Source organism: Carcharhinus amblyrhynchos, chromosome 6 (assembly GCF_965287045.1).
Source record: "Carcharhinus amblyrhynchos chromosome 6, sCarAmb.v2.hapA, whole genome shotgun sequence".
Classification (NCBI taxonomy): domain Eukaryota; kingdom Metazoa; phylum Chordata; class Chondrichthyes; order Carcharhiniformes; family Carcharhinidae; genus Carcharhinus; species Carcharhinus amblyrhynchos.
Genome location: NC_137329.1, coordinates 12,648,490 through 12,666,402, shown reverse-complemented (window position 1 = coordinate 12,666,402; position 17,913 = coordinate 12,648,490). Strand labels below are relative to the sequence as shown.

Sequence of the window (17,913 nt, the reverse complement as noted above, 5' to 3'; positions counted from 1 at the left end):
CGGAAAAAGTGGTTGAATTGAATTGAACCTGACAAGAGTGTTGGAGAGAGAACTCGCCAGATTTAATTGTCCTTCACTTTACCTTGGAGGTGAGATCTAATTATTTCAAAAAGTCAGCGAAACCTGCTGAAGATCAGAATTAGTGTTGTCGAGCGACACATCACAGATAACCACAACTCATTTCTCAGTGCGGAGAATGATTTTGGCAGAATGAAACTCCTGTTTTAAAGGTGACTTCTTGATCCTTGTTCGACTCGAAATCAGATTCAGGTGAATCTTAATCTAATCTCTTCAAGCAAACGGAATTTCCTGGCAATGATGACCTTCTTTTGTGATTTTCTTCTGAGAGGTGAAATTCCTCACTCATACGTTCCTGAAGATGAGAGAGTCCCAGTGAAGATTAACCACGTTATTATATTCCACTGAGGGTATATCTTGATCATTTGGGCCAGTGAGCTGATGAATGGCAGATGGAGTTTAATTTACATAAATGCGAGATGATGCATTTTGATAGATTGAACCAGGGCAGAACTTACTCAGTTAATGGTCGGGCGTTGGGAAGAGTTACAGAACAAAGAGATTTAGGTACAGGATCATAGCTCCTTGAAAGTGGAGCCACATGTGGACAGAGTGGCGAAGAAGGCATTCAGCATGCTTGGTTTCATCAGCCAGAACATTGAATACAGAAGTTGGGACGCTTTGTTGAAGTTGTACAAGCCATTTGTAAGCCACACTTGGAATACTGTGTTCAGTCCGGTCACTGTATTATAGAAAGGATATTATTAAACTAGAAAGAGTACAGAAGAGATTTATAAGGATGCTCCCAGGACTTGGTGGTTTGAGTTATAAGGAGAGGCTGATAGACTGGGACTTTTTTCCTTGGAATGTAGAAAGCTGAGTGGTGATTTTATAGAGCTCTATAAAATAATGAGAGGCACAGATCAGCTAGTTAGTCAATATCTTTTCCCAAAGGTAGAGGAGTCTAAAACTAGGAGGCATAGATTTAAGGGGAGAGGAGAGAGATACAAAAGAGCCCAGAAGGGCAATTGTTTCACACAGAGGGTGGTGAGTGTCTGGAACAAGCTGCCAGAGGTAGTAGTAGAGGTGGGCACAATTGCGTCTTTTGAAAAGCATTTAGGCAGGTACATGGGTAAGTTGGGTATACAGGGATATGGGGCCAAATGTGGGCAATTGGGACTAGCTTAGGGGTTTAAAACAAGGTGGCATGGACGAGTTGGGCCAAAGGGCCTGTTTGCATGCTGTAAACCTTGATGACCCTATGCTTTTCTACGAAGTGGGCAATGGTCAGATGAAGGGAAATCAAGCTAAGTGGTGATGTGCCTGATTTTTAAACCCACAAGGTGAGTGCTGCGTTTGCGCTGTCCATCAGGGAGTGCCATCCTATCTTCTCAGGGGTCAAATCTGCTCCTTGTTAAGGCCCAGCCAGATTAATATTTGATCAGTCCAGCTGCAAACAGTGAGGGAGCCTTCACCGGCACCTGGTCATTGGGAGTGAGTGGGAAGTCCAGCAGCTCTTCCCTACCACTGAAGATTTTTATGGGCTCAGGTGGAGAATTCCTGGCCCCATAAAAGTCGATTTTATTTTTTCCTAGTTTGCCATTCAGTGAGATCATGGCTGACCTGATCCTGGCCTCAAACTCCATTTTCCCATCTCCCATGACCAATGACTCCTCTCTAGTTCAAAGATTTGTCCATCTCAGCCTTGAATGAATTCAATAACTCGACACCCACAGATCCCTGAGGTGGAGAATTCCAGAGATTCAGGACCCTTTCATGGAGGCAATTCCTCCTGATCTCCATGTTAAATGGGGACAATACGGTGGCACAGTCGCTGGCATGGCTGCCTCACAGCGCCGAGGCCCTGGGTTCAGTTCCAGCCTTGGGACTGTGTGGAGTTTGCACTTTCTCCCCGTGTCTGCATGGGTTTCGCAGAGTGCTCTGGTTTCCTTCTGCAGTCCAGGGTTAGGTGGATTGGCTTTGCGAAATGTGTGGAAAGGTAGCACACTGATTAGCACTGCTGTTTCACAGCTCCAGGGACCTGGGTTCGATTCCCGGCTTGGGTCACTGTCTGTGTGGAGTGTGGACGTTCTCCCGTGTCTGCGTGGGTTTCCTCCGGGTGCTCCAGTTTCCTCCCATGTCCAAAGATGTGCGGGTTAGGTTGATTGGCCATGCTAAAAATTGCCCCTTAGTGTCCTGAGAAGCGTAGGTTAGAGGGATTAGTGGGTGGATATGGGGGTAGAACCTGGGTGGGATTGTGGTGGGTGCAGACTCGATGGGCTGAATGGCCTCTTTCTGCACTGTAGGGTTTCTATGCCATTGTCCCTTGGTGTCCAAAGACTTGTGGGGAAGGAATTGACTATGGGCGCAACCTTACCACCTCTTCACCCCTCGCTCCTGCTGCAGCAAGGTCAGAGAATTTGGTGGCCAGCCAAATCCCTGTTCGTTGCGGCAGGATGGGAAATTCCCGCTGATGTGAATGGCGGTAAGATTCCGGCCTATTATTTTAACCCTTTATATCTTTAGTCAAATCAGAAAAGTTGGGGGATTTCCCAAATAATCACAGCAGGAGGATAAATAAAGCATGGGTGGCATGGTGGCACAGTGGTTAGCACTGTTGCTTCACAGCACCAGGGACCTGGGTTCGATTCCCAGCTTGGGTCACCGTCTGTGTGGAGTTTGCGTGTTCTCCCCGTGTCTGCGTGGGTTTCCTACGGGTGCTCCGGTTTCATCCCACAGTCCAAAAATGTGCGAGTTAGGTGGATTGGCCATGCTCAATTGTCCCTTACAATTTGGAGGATTAGCAGGTTAAATACATAGGGTTACAGGGATAGGGCCTGGGTGTGTGCAGCCTTGATGGGCTGAATAGCCTCCTTCTGCACTGTAGGGATTCTGTGAATCTAACAACCCAAAGGATTTATGGTATTTTATGAATGGGTATCAATATAGCTGAATTAAAATGCTTATTAACATACAACAATTGTATGTTGTATAGGGAGGTTTCACACACTCTGAGCAGCGTGGGTAGAAATTACATCCATTTTGACTTCAGCCCATTTGCAGCGCTGACTTTCTTTTCCTTCACCCCCATCCACAGCTCGTACATTTTCATGGGACTGAATTTTACTTGCGCCCGGTAAGCCTGTTTTCCGCGATGGAGGGCGGGGGCACTTAAAATTGGGTGGGTGTCCATCCTGCCAGCAAGCTGCCCACGTTTAAGCTTACTCCCCCCATAAAATGGTGCGGGTGGTGGGGGGTGGGTGCCTAAATTGCCATCTTTGAATAATAAATAATCATGGGTCAATTTGGCTTGTACCCAAGTCAGTTGACTCATATCGTGTCTTGGGTTGGCAGCCAGATGGGAGCGGGCAGCCTGAATTTTTTCACTTGCATATCTAATGGGTGGGAAGGAACGGGGGAGGGTCATTCTTTGGGGACTGCATTTGCTGATTGCAGGTGCACACCGCCCCCCGCCCCCCTCCCTCCCCTTAATCTTCCTCATTCTGCCCTGCCCCCTAAATTGCACAAAAGCTCCCAGCCAAAGACTCCATAGAACTTGGAGTGAAGTTCTCCCAAACCTCTGCTGGCTGGTTTAATGGGGGCTAAGGTGAGAATTTGGTGGAAGGCCCAAAAATCATTTTTACGCCTGCATGGATTCACAGCGTGATCCTCTGCTGATACCTGGCATGATGGATCAGGCAACCTATTGGAGGCTGGTGTGAGACTCATTTGAATCTTGCTAATGGGATGCAACTGAAGGCTCAAACACCCACGTTTGATTCTCTGTGGTGCCAGTGGGAAAACACATTTGGGACAACGTGTCTTGCAAATGAAAGGACTCACCTGAGCGTTGCTTATGGCTGCCTCCTGGATTCAGAATGAACGATGCCCAAAATCCTGGACCCCAGAAACCACAGCAATGGGATAGGGGAACATTTCCAGGCGGACTTCCAGATTCGGTGTCCTGGAGAGGTCCATCCCGCACTCTTGGAATATTTCTGGAGCTCCACCTTCATTCTCAGGGGTCCATCTTCCGGACTCAGATTGCCCCCCAGAGATCCAATTTCATTTTCAGGAGGTCTTTCATCAATAGTTGTTCAATGATGTTGGGCACCATTTCAATATGGATAGGACGACAGACTACACATGATCCCTGCCACGGAATACAGGGCAAAAAGCAATTTAACTGATGAGATCAGGGCAAGAAGATACGGCCTGTTTTCCCACCAGCCTCCGCAGTGGAAAACACTCCACGTTCCTGATCCCACCACGGGATATGTGTGTGTGTTTGGCAATATCCCGGTCCTGGTCTTCCCCCTGCTGGCTGGGGACTGGGGAGAGGGAGGGGGAGTGATTGGGGGGAGTGGGGTTTGGGGCAGTGTTAAGTATGTGGGCTTCATTTTTGGGGTTGGATGGAAAGCATGCCTTCCATCCCCCCTCTCCCCCAATTTCCCAAATTATATCAACCCTAGAGTCTGCCTGAAATGCACGATTTTCCTGGGAATAGCCTGTGTTACCCTGTTCTCTTTTCAAGGCACAACTTGTGCTGAGCACAGTCTCCAGAGGAACAGAAATCTCAAACATCAGGTTAAAGTCCAACAAGTTTATTTGGAATCACAAGCTTTCGGAGTACTGCTCCTTCATCAGCTGAGTCAAGGAGTAACATTCCGAAAGCTCGTGATTCCAAATAAACCCGTTGGTCTTTAACCTGGTGTTATGAGACTTCTTACTGTGGCCACTCCAGCCCAATGCTGGCATCTCCACATTGTGGCTTCCAGAGAAGGATACTTTAGCGGAGTCTGCAGGGAGGTCACAACTTGTATGTGAAGTGGGAACATAATCTTAACTGTAGGGAATGAATTTAAGGTTAAAAGTTAAAGCTTATTTATTTGTCACAAGTAGACTTACATTCACACTGCAATGAAGTGACTCTGAAAATCCCCTAATTTTCACACTCCGGTGTCTGTTCGGGTACACTGAAGGAGAATTTAGCACGGCCAATCCACCTAACTCACACATCTTTGGAGTCATAGAGGTTTGCAGCATGGAAATAGGTGCTATGCCCCAACTTGTCCATGCTGTCCTTTGTTTTAAAACCCCTAAGCTAACCCTAATTGCCCGCATTTGGCCCATACCCCTCTATAACCATTGTACTCATGTAACTATGTAAATGCTTTTTAAAAGATAAAATTGTACCCGCTTCTACTACTACCTCTGGCAGCTTGTTTCAGACACTCACCACCCTCTGTATAAAAAAATTGCCCCTCTGGATACTTCTGTATCTCTCCCCTCTCACCTTCAACCTATGCCGTCTAGTTTTCATAGAATCATAGAACCCTATAGTGCAGAAAGAGGACCTGCGGCCCATCGAGTCTGCACCTAAGACATTCCCACCCAGGCCCTACCCCATATCCCTACATGTACATTTTAGACTCCCCTACCTTTGGGAGAAGATATTGACTATCTACCTTGTCTATGTCTCTCATTATTTTCTAGACCTCTACAAAGTCATCCCTCAGCCTTCTACGCTCCAAGGGAAAAAGTCCCAGTCTATCTAGCCTCTCCTTATAACTCAGCCTATCAAGTCCCAGTAGCATCCTAGTAAATCTTTTCTGGACTGTTTCTAGTTTAATAATATCCTTTCTATAATAGTGATCAGAATTGCACACAGTATTCCAAGTGTGGCCTTACTATTGTCTTGTCCAACTTCAACAAGACGTCTCAACTCCTGCATTTAATGTTCTGACCGATGAAACCAAGCATGCCGAATGCCGCCTTCACCACTCTGACAATCTGTGACTCCACTTACAAGGAGCTATAAACCTGTGCCCCTAGATCTCTTTGTTCTGTAACTCTCCCCAACGCCCTACCATTAAGTGAGTAAGTCCTGCCCTGATTCAATCTACCAAAATACATCACCTCACATTTGTCTAAATTAAACTCCATCTGCCATTTGTCAACCCAACTGATCAAGAGCACCCCGTGAGAGGGTACCAAAGCACCCAGTGGAAACCCACATAGACATGGGGAGAATATGCAAACTCCACACAGGTCATGACCCTAGTCAGGGATCGAACCCAGGTCCCTACCGCTGTGAGGCAGCAGTGCTAACCACTGTGCCACCATGGCACCCAGTTACAATCTAAATGCAGGCTTGAGATGATTAGAACTGTTCAGGCACAGCCTTTTTCATTAACAATTTCTTCAGCACTGCATAATAATCAGCTGAATAAAAATTCAGTGCAAGAGGTGCTAGAATTTTGGTTATAAATCTAATCCTGGAATTTAAAAATGCACATTTTTATATTGGACCAACTCCATGGAAATGGAGTTGACATTTTTATCGTTACACACTGTTCTTTTAAATACGTCATTGAGAGCTTAACATTTCAGTGAATGAATTAGATGTAAAAAAAAATTTATTTTTTTTTTCGACGACCACTTACATCGTCCCTGTGAGTAAAAGAAACGTTCCAAGTTTTTTGGCAGAGCTGTAGGAAACAAATGGATGTCTTGGAATGAGGGAAGTGAATGTACTTTTGCCAAGTTTATAGATAATACACAAATCGGCAAGTGGTGAGAATGACACAAAGAGCTGAATGTTCCAGTCTCGCCTGCCGCAGGAATCGTAGCAGGCGGGACAGGACTATGCAAAAGTTGGTTGACCTTGGATGGGATTTTCCAGTCTTGGGGGCGAGTGTGGCTGGTAAGTGAGTGGGCAAAAACCTGGCAGGTAGGAAAATGTGAAGATATGCACTTTGGTAGGAAGAATACAGGAGCTGAATATTATTTAAATGGAGAAAGACTACAGAGAGCTGGAGAACAGAGGGATTTGAGGGTCCGCATGCATAAATCACCAAAAGCTAGCATGCAAGTTCAGCAGGTAATTGGGAAGGCACATTCTTAATTCCAGATTTTTTTTTTAAAATTCAAATTCCACAATTTGCCCTAGTGAGATTTGAACCCAGGTCCCTGGAACATTTTCTAGATTAATCATCTGGTGACAATATCACTGGGCTATCGCCTCCTCGATTAAGCAGCCACTTCTTGCACTGCTGTCATGCCCACAGTTTGTGGGAGGATCAACCAGCGCAGCCAAAGGGAAGGGTAGCCAGACTGTGCTCACTGCGGTGAATGGGAAGGTAGAGGGTGTCAGGGGATGGAGGTGTGCAATGAATACTGGAATCAGCAGACAGACCCCACTGCCCAGAACTACCTGTCTGCAGAGGAAAACAACCCCAATTGAAAGCATTTTCTGGCAGATACGCTGAACAAAACCTGAATGCTTATTTACTGTAATTTTCCATATTCCTTTCATCACGTTCCAATCTCCCGCTGTGCTCTAGCCTCCTGTTTAGTGTTGAACTGCAGGCAGAGCGCGAGTCCCATGTCTCTCCAGCAAACTGACATTGCTGAGGAAAGTGCCAATTAATTGGTGCTAAAATGGCCTTAGTTGGCTTCCTGACCTACTTGTCAGGGGAACTGGTTTGTCTTGACTTGTATCAAGACTTTCAGTACCTCATTTAGGGCAGCATGGTGGCACAGTGGTTAACAGTGTTGCCTCACAGTGTCGGGGACCCGGGTTTGATCCCCAGCATGAGTGATTATCTGTGTGGATTGTTTGCGCTTTCTCCCCAAATCTGCGAGGGTTTCCTAAGGGTGCTCTGGTTTCCTCCCACACTCCAAAGTTGTGTGGGTTATGTTGATTGGGGCCATGCTAAATTGCCCATAGTGTCAGGGAGCTAGCTAGGATAAATACATAGGGTTATGTGGATAGGGCCTGGGTAGGATTGTGATCGGTGCAGACACGATGGGCTGAATGGCCTCTTTCTGCACTTGTTGGGTTTTTAGATTTCCCCTTAACTGTCATTGTGGAGACAACACACTTTCCCAAGTTTAGGCATTTTTGCCCCAGAAACAAAGATGATGATAGAATGGGGAAAACTGGCATTTGTCCCTAAGACAATGATGAGCTTTACCATTCAATGTCCTCTGAATTTATGTTTCTGCCTTTGATAATCCCAGCCTATCCAGAGGTTTAATCAGAGACCTCCCTGAAGTAAAGTGTGAGTTCTGTTCATGACGTGAATTTGATGTTGAACAAAGCAGCTTGTTGATGGGGATTTGCCGGGAGTACTGACCTCCTTTGGGTGCCTGTGGAAATTTTCAAAATGTGCGTCTTGCCAAATTACTTCAGTAGTGTTGTGCGCACCAATATTGGAACGAGGACATGTGTTAGAGTCTGCCATCTGCTGGCTTTGTCGGGCTAATTTGAATGCAAGTTATCCTGCTTAATTAACGATGACTAACTCAGGCATCTGAGCTGGAACTTTTCCGTGGTTCCCGCCGGTGGGATCTTCCTGTCCCACACCGGTGTGCCCCGCCGCAGGTTTCATGTCGGTGAAGGGTGCTTTCAATCAGAAACCCTGTTGACAATGGCAGTCATGATGTGGAGATGCCGGTGTTGGACTGGGGTAAACGGCAGGACCAGAAGATCTCAACGCTGGCCAACAGTGGGCTGCCTCTACAAAACACTCAGAGGGTTGCGTGGAAATCCCTGCCTACAGTCTCCTGTAATGTGAGTGGCCTGTTTAGAAAAACCTTCTTCAGGGAATAAAAAAGGAGTAATGTGAGCAATTCTGGTCACCAGACCTCAGGGAGAGTATATCACCCATAGAGGGAGGACAGCAGAGTTTATTTTATTCGTCACAAATTGGCTTACGTTAACATATATCTAAGACTGACTCCTCGATGACAGGCAACCTACAAAATACATGGCTGGTGAAGCCAGTTCGCTGGTGTTTCAGAGGAGAGACATCACGTTGCCCATTCTGCAACATACTCCTTGATAGACCATCTTGGAAGATGTGCTTTTTGATGTCTGGACAGGTCAGGTGGTTCTCGCCAGAACTCACCTCGAAAGGTCTCATGCACCAGCATGGCTTGCCATGCAATCCACAACCCCGCACACTGAAGGTGGGATATCTTACCACAACCAGAGATGGAGGAACTGCCAACCTGCTTCAACAATGAGGACATCAAGAGGGCTGGGCTTGATGAGGGTGAAGGAGCTGGGGCTCCTGAGGAAGAGACAACAGCATGTGCCGGACGGGGTGGTCTCAGGCTGCAGAGGGTGAATGATGTGGATGAGTGGGTACGGTTTAAACACCAAGCCGGAAAGATGATGGATTGTGGTCACGGCAGGATGGATGAATCGTGGCCCGTCTTGCCACAAGATAGATGTGCTTCACGTTCAGGCATATATAATGAGCTGAAAAGTGGAGAATCCGGCGTGGAAACCGGCTGGTGGGTAACATGTCACTTTTCCCAATCGCCACCTCCAAGGTGGAAAATCCCACCCTAAAACTTTGGAGCACAGTCCAAAACTTAGAGCCAGAACTTGGTTCACTGTCTGTGTGGAGTTTGCATGTTCTCCCCGTGTCTGCGTGGGTTTCCTCTGGGTGCTTCGGTTTTCTCCCGCAGTCTGAAAGATGTGTTGGTTAGGTGCATTGGCCATGCTAAATTCTCCCTCAGTGTGCCCGATCAGGCGCCGGAGTGTGTCGACCAGGGGATTTTCACAGTGACTTCATTGAAGTGTTAATGTACTTGTCACTGACAAATAGGCTTAAAAAAAAACTTTTCAGGAGTGAAATTAGGGGTTGGATTAAATGCAGCGTGTGACAGTGGGTAATATTGTGGCCAGGCTCACATAGTCAGTCTGTCAGCAGCTGGAGGGGACCCGCTACTTCTGTCAGGGGCTGATGCAGATTCCCACCAGCAGTGGGATGCCAGTTTGTCTCATTGACCATGACTGCTGGCTCACAGATTAGATGGGGGAGGGTAGCGCACATCTTTCCCACATGGCACCCCCAGCAGTACAACCTGTTTGTCAGCTTCCTCCGAGGCTGGGTGGGGGGCAGTGTTCATAGAATCATAGTTCCATCGAGTCTGTATCACCCACAGTACCACCCAGGATCTACCGCCATACATTTATCCTAGCTAGTCCCCCTGACACTAGGGGGTAATTTAGCATGGCCAATCCACCTAACCTGCACATCTTTGGACTGTGGGAGGAAACCAGAGCACCCAAGGGAAACCCACGCAGACAATGTGCAAACTCCACACAGGAAGTGACCCAAGCCGGGAATCGAACTCAGGTCCCTGGTGCTGTGAGGCAGCAGTGCTAACCACTGTGCTACCGTGCCGGTTCTAAAGGAGCCCCTTATTTTCCTGCATTCTCCCACGTTTGGCCTGGGGTTTTGTGGCGTTCCTGGGTCTCTGGGAGGTGCATTGCTGCCATCTTGTTGGCATGGCGTCAGCAAGAAGCTGCCAGCTTCTGATAGGCCAGCAGTTCTCGGTGAGCGGGACCCCAGTTGTGGGGAAGGCTCATTGGTTGGCTCCTGAAGTACCTGAATGGCACCTGATCCCGATCTCTCCCACAGGTCAGACGGGAGATTCCCTGCCGATTCTCCAACCGGTGAGTGAATCCCTAGTCAGCCCAACAAACCCTTGGCTTAGTGAACGCTTTGACACTCAGAGTGGTAGAAATTTGGAATTCTCTTCCGCAAATGGCAATTGATGGTAGACGACTTATAAATATTAAAATATGTAATTAATAGCTTTTTGTTTTGCAAATCTGTTAATGGTAAATGTGACAAAGGCTGTGGAATTCATAGAAACATAGAAGCTAGAAGCAAGAGTAGGCCATTCGGCCCTTCGAGACTGCTCCGCCATTCATTATGATCATGGCTGACCATTATATCTAACATTTTTGTGCAAAACCCATCCCCCTTCCCCCACTGGGCCATCTGTCAACTATTCTTAAGCTTTGCTATATCTTCGTTGCAATCTCTCCCAGCTCCCACCAATCTCTGTTCCGGTTGTTCTATCCCATTGAAACATAGAAACTAGGAGCAGGAGTAGGCCATTTGGCCCTTTGAGCCTGCTCCGCCATTCATCATGATCATAGCTGATCTTCAAATTCAACATCCTCATCCCCCCACTTCCTGACATATCTCTTGATCCTTTTAGCCCCAAGAGCTATATCTAATTTTTTTCTTGAAATCAGAAAAAATTTTGGCCTCAACTACATTCTGTGGTAGTGAATTCCACACATTCACCACCTTCTGGGTGAAGAAATTTCTCCTCACCTCAGTTCTAAAAGGTTTACTCCTTATCCTCAAACTATGACCCCTAGTTCTGTACTCCCCCACTACTGGGAACATTCATTCTGAATCCATCCTGTCTAACCTTGCTAGAATTTTGTAAGTTTTTATGAGATCCCCTCCCAATCTTCTAAACTCCAGTGAATATAGTCCTAACCAACTTAGTCTCTCCTCATATGACAGACCTGCCATCCCAGGAATCAGCCTGATAACCGTTTGCTGTATCCTCTCTATAACAAGGAAATTCAATTGCAGTCCAGCCATAACCTCACTGATCACAGGCCCATAATGTTAGATGACTTATTCCTGTTCCTGCATTCCTAGTGTGGAACTCACTGGCGTGAAGAATAGCTGAGGCCAATATATTCACACAGGAAGAAGAAAGGAATAGAAAGTTGTTCTGACCTGGTGAGATAAAGTTAGGTGGGAGCAGGCTTCTGCGATCTTTAAATGCTGCCTTAGACCAGTTAGCCTCAATGTCTGTTTCCATGAAATACTCTCTAACCTCATTGCGAACCTTTCTGTTACAGTTAAACTATGCAGAGGCCAGGCTGAGTGAACTGGAGAACTGTTACTGTGAGAAGACTTGCCGAGTCAACAGGGAAGTGTATCGCAGCATGGAATCGTGGGTTGAAAAATGCAAAAACTGCACCTGTAAGGTGCGTGCTTCATTGAAGAATTAATGTCAAAAATGTCTGGAGCTTGGCAGGTCTCCGAATTGCGAGAGGTCTTAATTGTCCTTTTCTTCCTCTCCAGTGGAGGACTATGAGAAATATTCCTGTGGGAGGGGATTTGAGCTGAGTGTACATTTTCAGCAGGAATCCACACCCGAGTCTCACTTACCCCAGGTCCTGAAATTTCCACCCGAGGTCAATGTTTTTATGTGTTCATGGGACATGGGTGTCGCTGGCTGGCCAGACCTGTTGTCCATGGGCAGTTGAGAGTCAACTACATTGCTGTGGCTCTGGAGTCACACATAGGCCAGACCAGGTAAGGGTGGCAGATTTCCCTCCCTAAAGGACATTAGTGAACCAGATGGGTTTTTCCTGACAAATGACAATGGTTTCATGGCCAACAGCAGATTCTTAATTCCATTTTTTTTTCATTGAATTCAAACTCCACCAGCTGCTGTGGAGGGATTTGAACCCAGGTCCTCCGAACATTAGCTGAGTTTCTGAGTAGTCTAGCGATAATACCACTTGGCCATTGCCTTCCCAATGCTTGTCCCGTCCACGACGATTACTGCGGTTGGGAGGATTGGGAAATTTAGGCCCAGTGTGCTGATTTCCTTTCCATCGTTATTCTTATTCGTTCATGGAATGGGCTGTCTCCAGGTCGACCAGTCTTTATTGCGCCTCCCTAGTTGCTTTTGGGAAAATGGTGGTGGGCTGCCTTCTGGAATCCACGTAGTGTAGGTACACCTACAGTGCTGTTAGGGAGTGAGTTCAGGAATTGTGACCCAATTTACAGCCAGTGGCTGTAAACACAGGGCAATTGAGGTCATTTTCATTGGAGGTTTGCTGCCCCACCTCCCACCCCACCCCCCTGCCACCACCCATTTCCACAACCTCCCCCACAGAATTGGAAAAGAGAGTGGAGCAGCTGCTGACTGTGGCCAAAAGTGGGCCCACCTAAGGCTTCCAGGAGGGGTGGCAGTTTCAGGACACACCTGCCCGGGGGTCAGTGAGAGGAAGGGATTTGGGATACGTTGACTACTTTGTTTTGGCCACCAGAGCAATGCTTTCCTCTCAGGCTCACAAAGAGAAAGTTTCTGACTGAATTGTTGCGCCTCTTAGCCCTTCCCGATGACTGCCAACCACTGTCACACGAGGAGCTGCCACACCTTGTCTGCTCAGATTACATCTTAGATTGACACTAATTTTCAGTTGCTTTATTGTGCTGCATAATGTGAAGGTCGGGAAAAACAACTTTGCTCGGAAATATTAGCCATAATATTAAGGACCTGCCAATTAGAAGTGAAGGGAGTTGCCCCATCACTGTTCAGTTGTGGGTTGGGTAATCGATATCAGTCTCAGAGATAATGCCCACTTACCGGACCATCATTGCCTGATAGTGGGGCACCAATCCACTGGCATCAGTGATGGTGAATAGTGATATGCAAAGACATTGGTGGAGGACAACACTTGCGTAGATTCAAATAAATGACGATAAATATTTACCAGCGATAACTTTACTCGGGTATCCAATGATAAAGGTGCCTGCAGTTATCACTTTCTCTAATGTCATTGAAAAGAAAGTTGCTGTTGTTTATGTTTCCCTCTTGCCATTAATAAAAAATTGGTTCAGTCCCTGCCACTGGGACATGAATCAGAGCTAATCATGTGAGTATCTATTTCCAGTTTGTGGGTCCATCAAAATGTCTGGCAGATCACGTTAACAGAATGATGATTCTCCACTGATCTAAACCCAATCAATGTGTATGAGTGTTTCACTTGTTGTTCTCTGCTTGGCCAATGTAGCTTAAGGACTATGCGTCATTCTCGTTGCCAATCCTTTGATATGCCGGCCCCATCTGCCGCCTTCTCCCTGGGCACTTTGCTCCCTGGCTCCATTTTCATCAGCTATGACTTTGCATTGCTGTGCTCTGTTAGACGCAGTGGAGCTATGCTTGATCCACCACTCTTCCATCCCTCTAACGTGATTCTGCCACTCAGGCCAACTTTGCGCTGTTGTGTTGAGTGTGGTCCCCTTCATCCAGATGTGGCTGTCTTTTGAGCGGCATAGATGTTTGCAGCGAATGCCCAAACACTCCCCCTTCTGCTCCTTCCCTTTCCTTTGACCAGATACAGCATACCTCTCTGATCAGCTACATCCCAACATGAAGCACATGATGAACACTGCTGTCTGATCTCATGCCAGGGGGATCTTTTGATCTTTCCCACATGCCTCTTGGCACCAGAAGATACCCGTTTGATAATTTGAAATCATTCTGTACTGGCGTAGAACCCTGGCTCAGGGTTGATTGCAGTGAAAATGGGTAAATTCTGCAGCATTGCCAAAGCCACAGAACCTGAAATAGGCATTGTACCAGAAAAGAAATTGCAAGCATCAATTTAGTGCAGTTAAAACAGACACAAGTCCAGGATTCTATGATATATAATGTTTCCACCCCCTACTTAGAAATAAACCAGTGTAGAGGCAGGTACAATTATAACATTTAAAGGACATTTGGACAGGAACATGGATGGGCAAGGTTTAGAAGGATATGGGCCAAATGCAGGCAAATGGGACTCGTTTAATGTAGGAAACCTGGCTAGCATGGATGAGTTGGCTGAAGGGCACCTTTCCCTGCTGTATATATCTCTAATCAATGGACATGATTTTCTGACCTTGCTCATCCCGAAAGTGAAGAATCACACCCCAGGTCAACTAACCTTCCCATAATCCTTCCTTCGCCCACTCTGATTCCCGTGGTGTGGCTGGTAAAATTCTGGCTCGTGATTCTAAATGGATTAAATGTGCAGTGAGCACCAAGCATCGAACACCAGGAACTGTTCTGCCAAAACTCTTAGCAAATGGCTATAACACCTGTACAATCTGTAAACGTTTCAATGACGTATGTAGGGTTTGAAAATTATTTTAAATGAGCCAAATGTTCGTGATGATTTGAGTAAAATGATGGAATTACTTCCAAAATGGCGTTGGAGTAGATATGGGGCTGGAGTTGGGGGTGGGGGGAAGTGGGAGGGCAATGGTGTACTGGTCGATAGGAAAATAAAGTCCGTCTCGCGGCAATAATGCGCTGCAGGTGGCTACAACAAGGAAAGTGTGGGACTTCTGTCCCTCACTGGAAAGACATCCTGCCCTTGGGATTGCCTGGCAGCTTTTGTAGTGTTGCCAGAGCTCAGTATTACATGATGCCATATTGCAAAGGCCCAGGATGTAGGCCCCAGTGGATGCTGGGAGTGGGATTCTCTGGCCGCCCCATGGCGGGTTTCTCCCAGCGGAAGGTGGCATGGCACGCCGTTGGCTGGCAGCAGGATCTTCTGGTTCCACCACTGTCAAGGAGATTTCCCAATGACTCCACTCCCACTTTGTTGGGAAACACATGCTTAGCAGTATGTCATCAGCAGGACCAGGAGACCCCACCAACATGAACAGCCAGAAAGCTCTGGCTCTGGACTCAGGTAAGTCAGAGATATAGGATAGGGGTAAGTGGGGAGGAGAGGGGTGTAGATTTTGCAGGGCAAGCAGAGAGGAAGGAAGGGATGAACCATCCTTGAGAGGTGCCCCTAAAATGCAATGAATAGCTGCTCCTCTCCTGAAGATAGTCTTCTCCTTCCTTCCTGTCCTTTTAGAAATGTTTTTGAAAAAATGGGCTACCCACTCCCCACCTGCCTGCCGATGCCAACTGTGTTACGAAGTGGGCTGCATAATATTGGAATCATTTGTCTTGTAAACCAGCTCAGTTGACCCTTATAATTTTCAATGGGGGAGCTTGCTGAGGTGACCACTATTCATGAATATGGATGGTCAGCAAAACATGCAACCTTTTCAGGGGTACGGTGAGTGGGAACAGAAAGAGGAGTTCGTATAACAATCATTCCTTTACACATTGCCCCTCCATACATTTACAGGCTGAATTGTTAAGTAGATGACAGAGGAATCATGGCTTAATATTCATGAAGTTTTGAGGTTAACTATAAAGGTTACTATCACTTTCCGAGCATACATCAGCCAAGCCAGCACATACGATTGCGAGGCCTTGAGTGCTAAAGCTCAGCTGCTCGTTCGATAAATGCGCATGAACCATTATAAAGTTCCTGATTGCTGTCTTTTCTGCCTTGTTCAGAATGGAGCCATTGAGTGCAGGCGCGTTGCGTGTCCTCCTCTGAGCTGCCCACCAGATTTCCGGCCAGTCTATAGCGTGGGCAAGTGCTGCAAAGAATGTCGACGTAAGTAAGGAAACTGATAAAACCTTGGCGTTTTGCGATGTTTCACACTCGGTTTACCAATTCTTTCATTTTTACACTCCCCTTGTTAAAGGCTGTAAAAGAGACACGAGTGATAAAGCTTTGAGATAAGCAGGGTTATGCAGATTGAGCACTACTTGTCGCTCAAAGCCTCCATTTTGTAAATGTGAAGATTGGGGGCAAGATGTTGAGAAAGTGCATTTGTTTTCTGTCTTTTTTTTGATTCGGTGAAGTGTTTTTGCTTTCTCCTCTATTCCTCGTCTGTAACAGATTGCAAGCTGTCCTTATGCCACACACCACAACAAGGTCATTGTCCAGACCTCATGTTTTGGGAACAGAATTTTGGCCACTATCTATGCATAACTGCCAACTTTTAACGATTTTTGATTTGATTTATTATTGTCACATATATTGGGATACAGTGAAAAGTATTGTTTCTTGTGCGCTATGCAGACAAAGCATACCATTCACAGAGTACATAGAGGCAAAGGAAAAGAGAGGGTACATAATGTAGAGTTACTGCTAGGGTGTAGAGAAAGATCAACTTAATAATGTGGATCCATTCAAAAGTCTGATGGCAGCAGGGAAGAAACTATTCTTAAGTGGGTTGGAATGTGATCTCAGAATTTTGTATCTTTTTCCCAGTGGAAGATGGAAGGGAGTATGTCCAGGGTGCTTGAGGTCCTTGATTATGCTGCCTGTGTATCCAAAGCAATGACAAACATAGAAGGAGTCACTGGATGGGAGGCTGGTTTGTGTGAAGGAATGGGTTATGTTCACAACCCTTTGTAGTTTCTTACGGCCTTGGTCAGGGCAGGAGCCTTACCAAGCTGTGATAGACCCAGAAAGGATGCTTTCTATGGTAGATCTGTAAAAATTGATGAGAGTCGTGGCAGACATGCCAAATTTCCTTAACCTTCTGAGAAAGTAGAGGCACTGATGGGCTTTTTTTTAAACTATCATATCCGCACGGAGGGACCAGGACAGATTGTTGTTGATCTGGACACCTAGAAACTTTAAACTCTCAACCATTTCCACTTCATCCCCGTTGATGAAGACAGGAGCATATCCTCCACTGCAGTTTTTGATTGCACCTTTTGTTTTGCATTGGATATTACATTGCTTTGCAGCTGATAGTGGACACATACATTACCTAGACAAGAAAACCAGCAACCATAAAGAAGGGGTGGGGGACATTAGATCGACCTACATGAACAGCAGAAATATTTGCAATTAAGTATCTTTTGGTAACTGGAAATGTTGATGGTGCAGAATTTAAGAGGTGGTTGATTCAGGACAAATAGGGTGAGGGGTTACAAAGGAAGAAAAGGGAGAAGGTTATTTTGTTTGAGTGACATCAGGGGAAATTAAAGTAGATGAGCTTGCATGCCGGGGAACTTTTGAACTTCATCAGGTGGATGTATTCCAGAAAGTGCCCAAGGCAGCCCAACTATCAACCTGAAAGTTAACATGAGCAGGATAATTCTTCACTTCCTACTGGAATTAAAGAATAGTGTGCTGTTAGTGTCATCATCTAGAATCATAGAATTCCCTACTGTGCCTTTCTAAGTTTTTATTCTAAGTGCTGAAGGAGGCCATTTGGCCCATCTGGTATGTAATGACCGCCCAAGCCCTATCCCCATAACCTCACATATTTACCCTAGCTAGTCCCCCGGATGCCCAGTGCCAATTTAACATGGACAATCCACCTAACATGCAAATCTTTGGACTATGGGAGGAAACTGGAGCACCTGGAAGAAACACACACAGACACAGGAAGAATGGGCAAACTCCAC

The 17,913-nt window shown here is 46.4% G+C and overlaps 1 protein-coding gene across 1 annotated transcript in view; it reads left to right on the top strand.

The window, feature by feature from the left end:
* The window catches only part of LOC145343701 (protein kinase C-binding protein NELL1-like), an 828,548-nt gene that overhangs the window by 148,803 nt on the left and 661,832 nt on the right, over positions 1-17,913 (top strand). The window contains exons 8-9 of the mRNA XM_080189909.1: positions 11,714-11,842; positions 15,997-16,099. Coding sequence (XP_080046035.1) covers positions 11,714-11,842; positions 15,997-16,099 — 232 coding nt within the window. The remainder of the gene's footprint in view (positions 1-11,713; positions 11,843-15,996; positions 16,100-17,913) is intronic.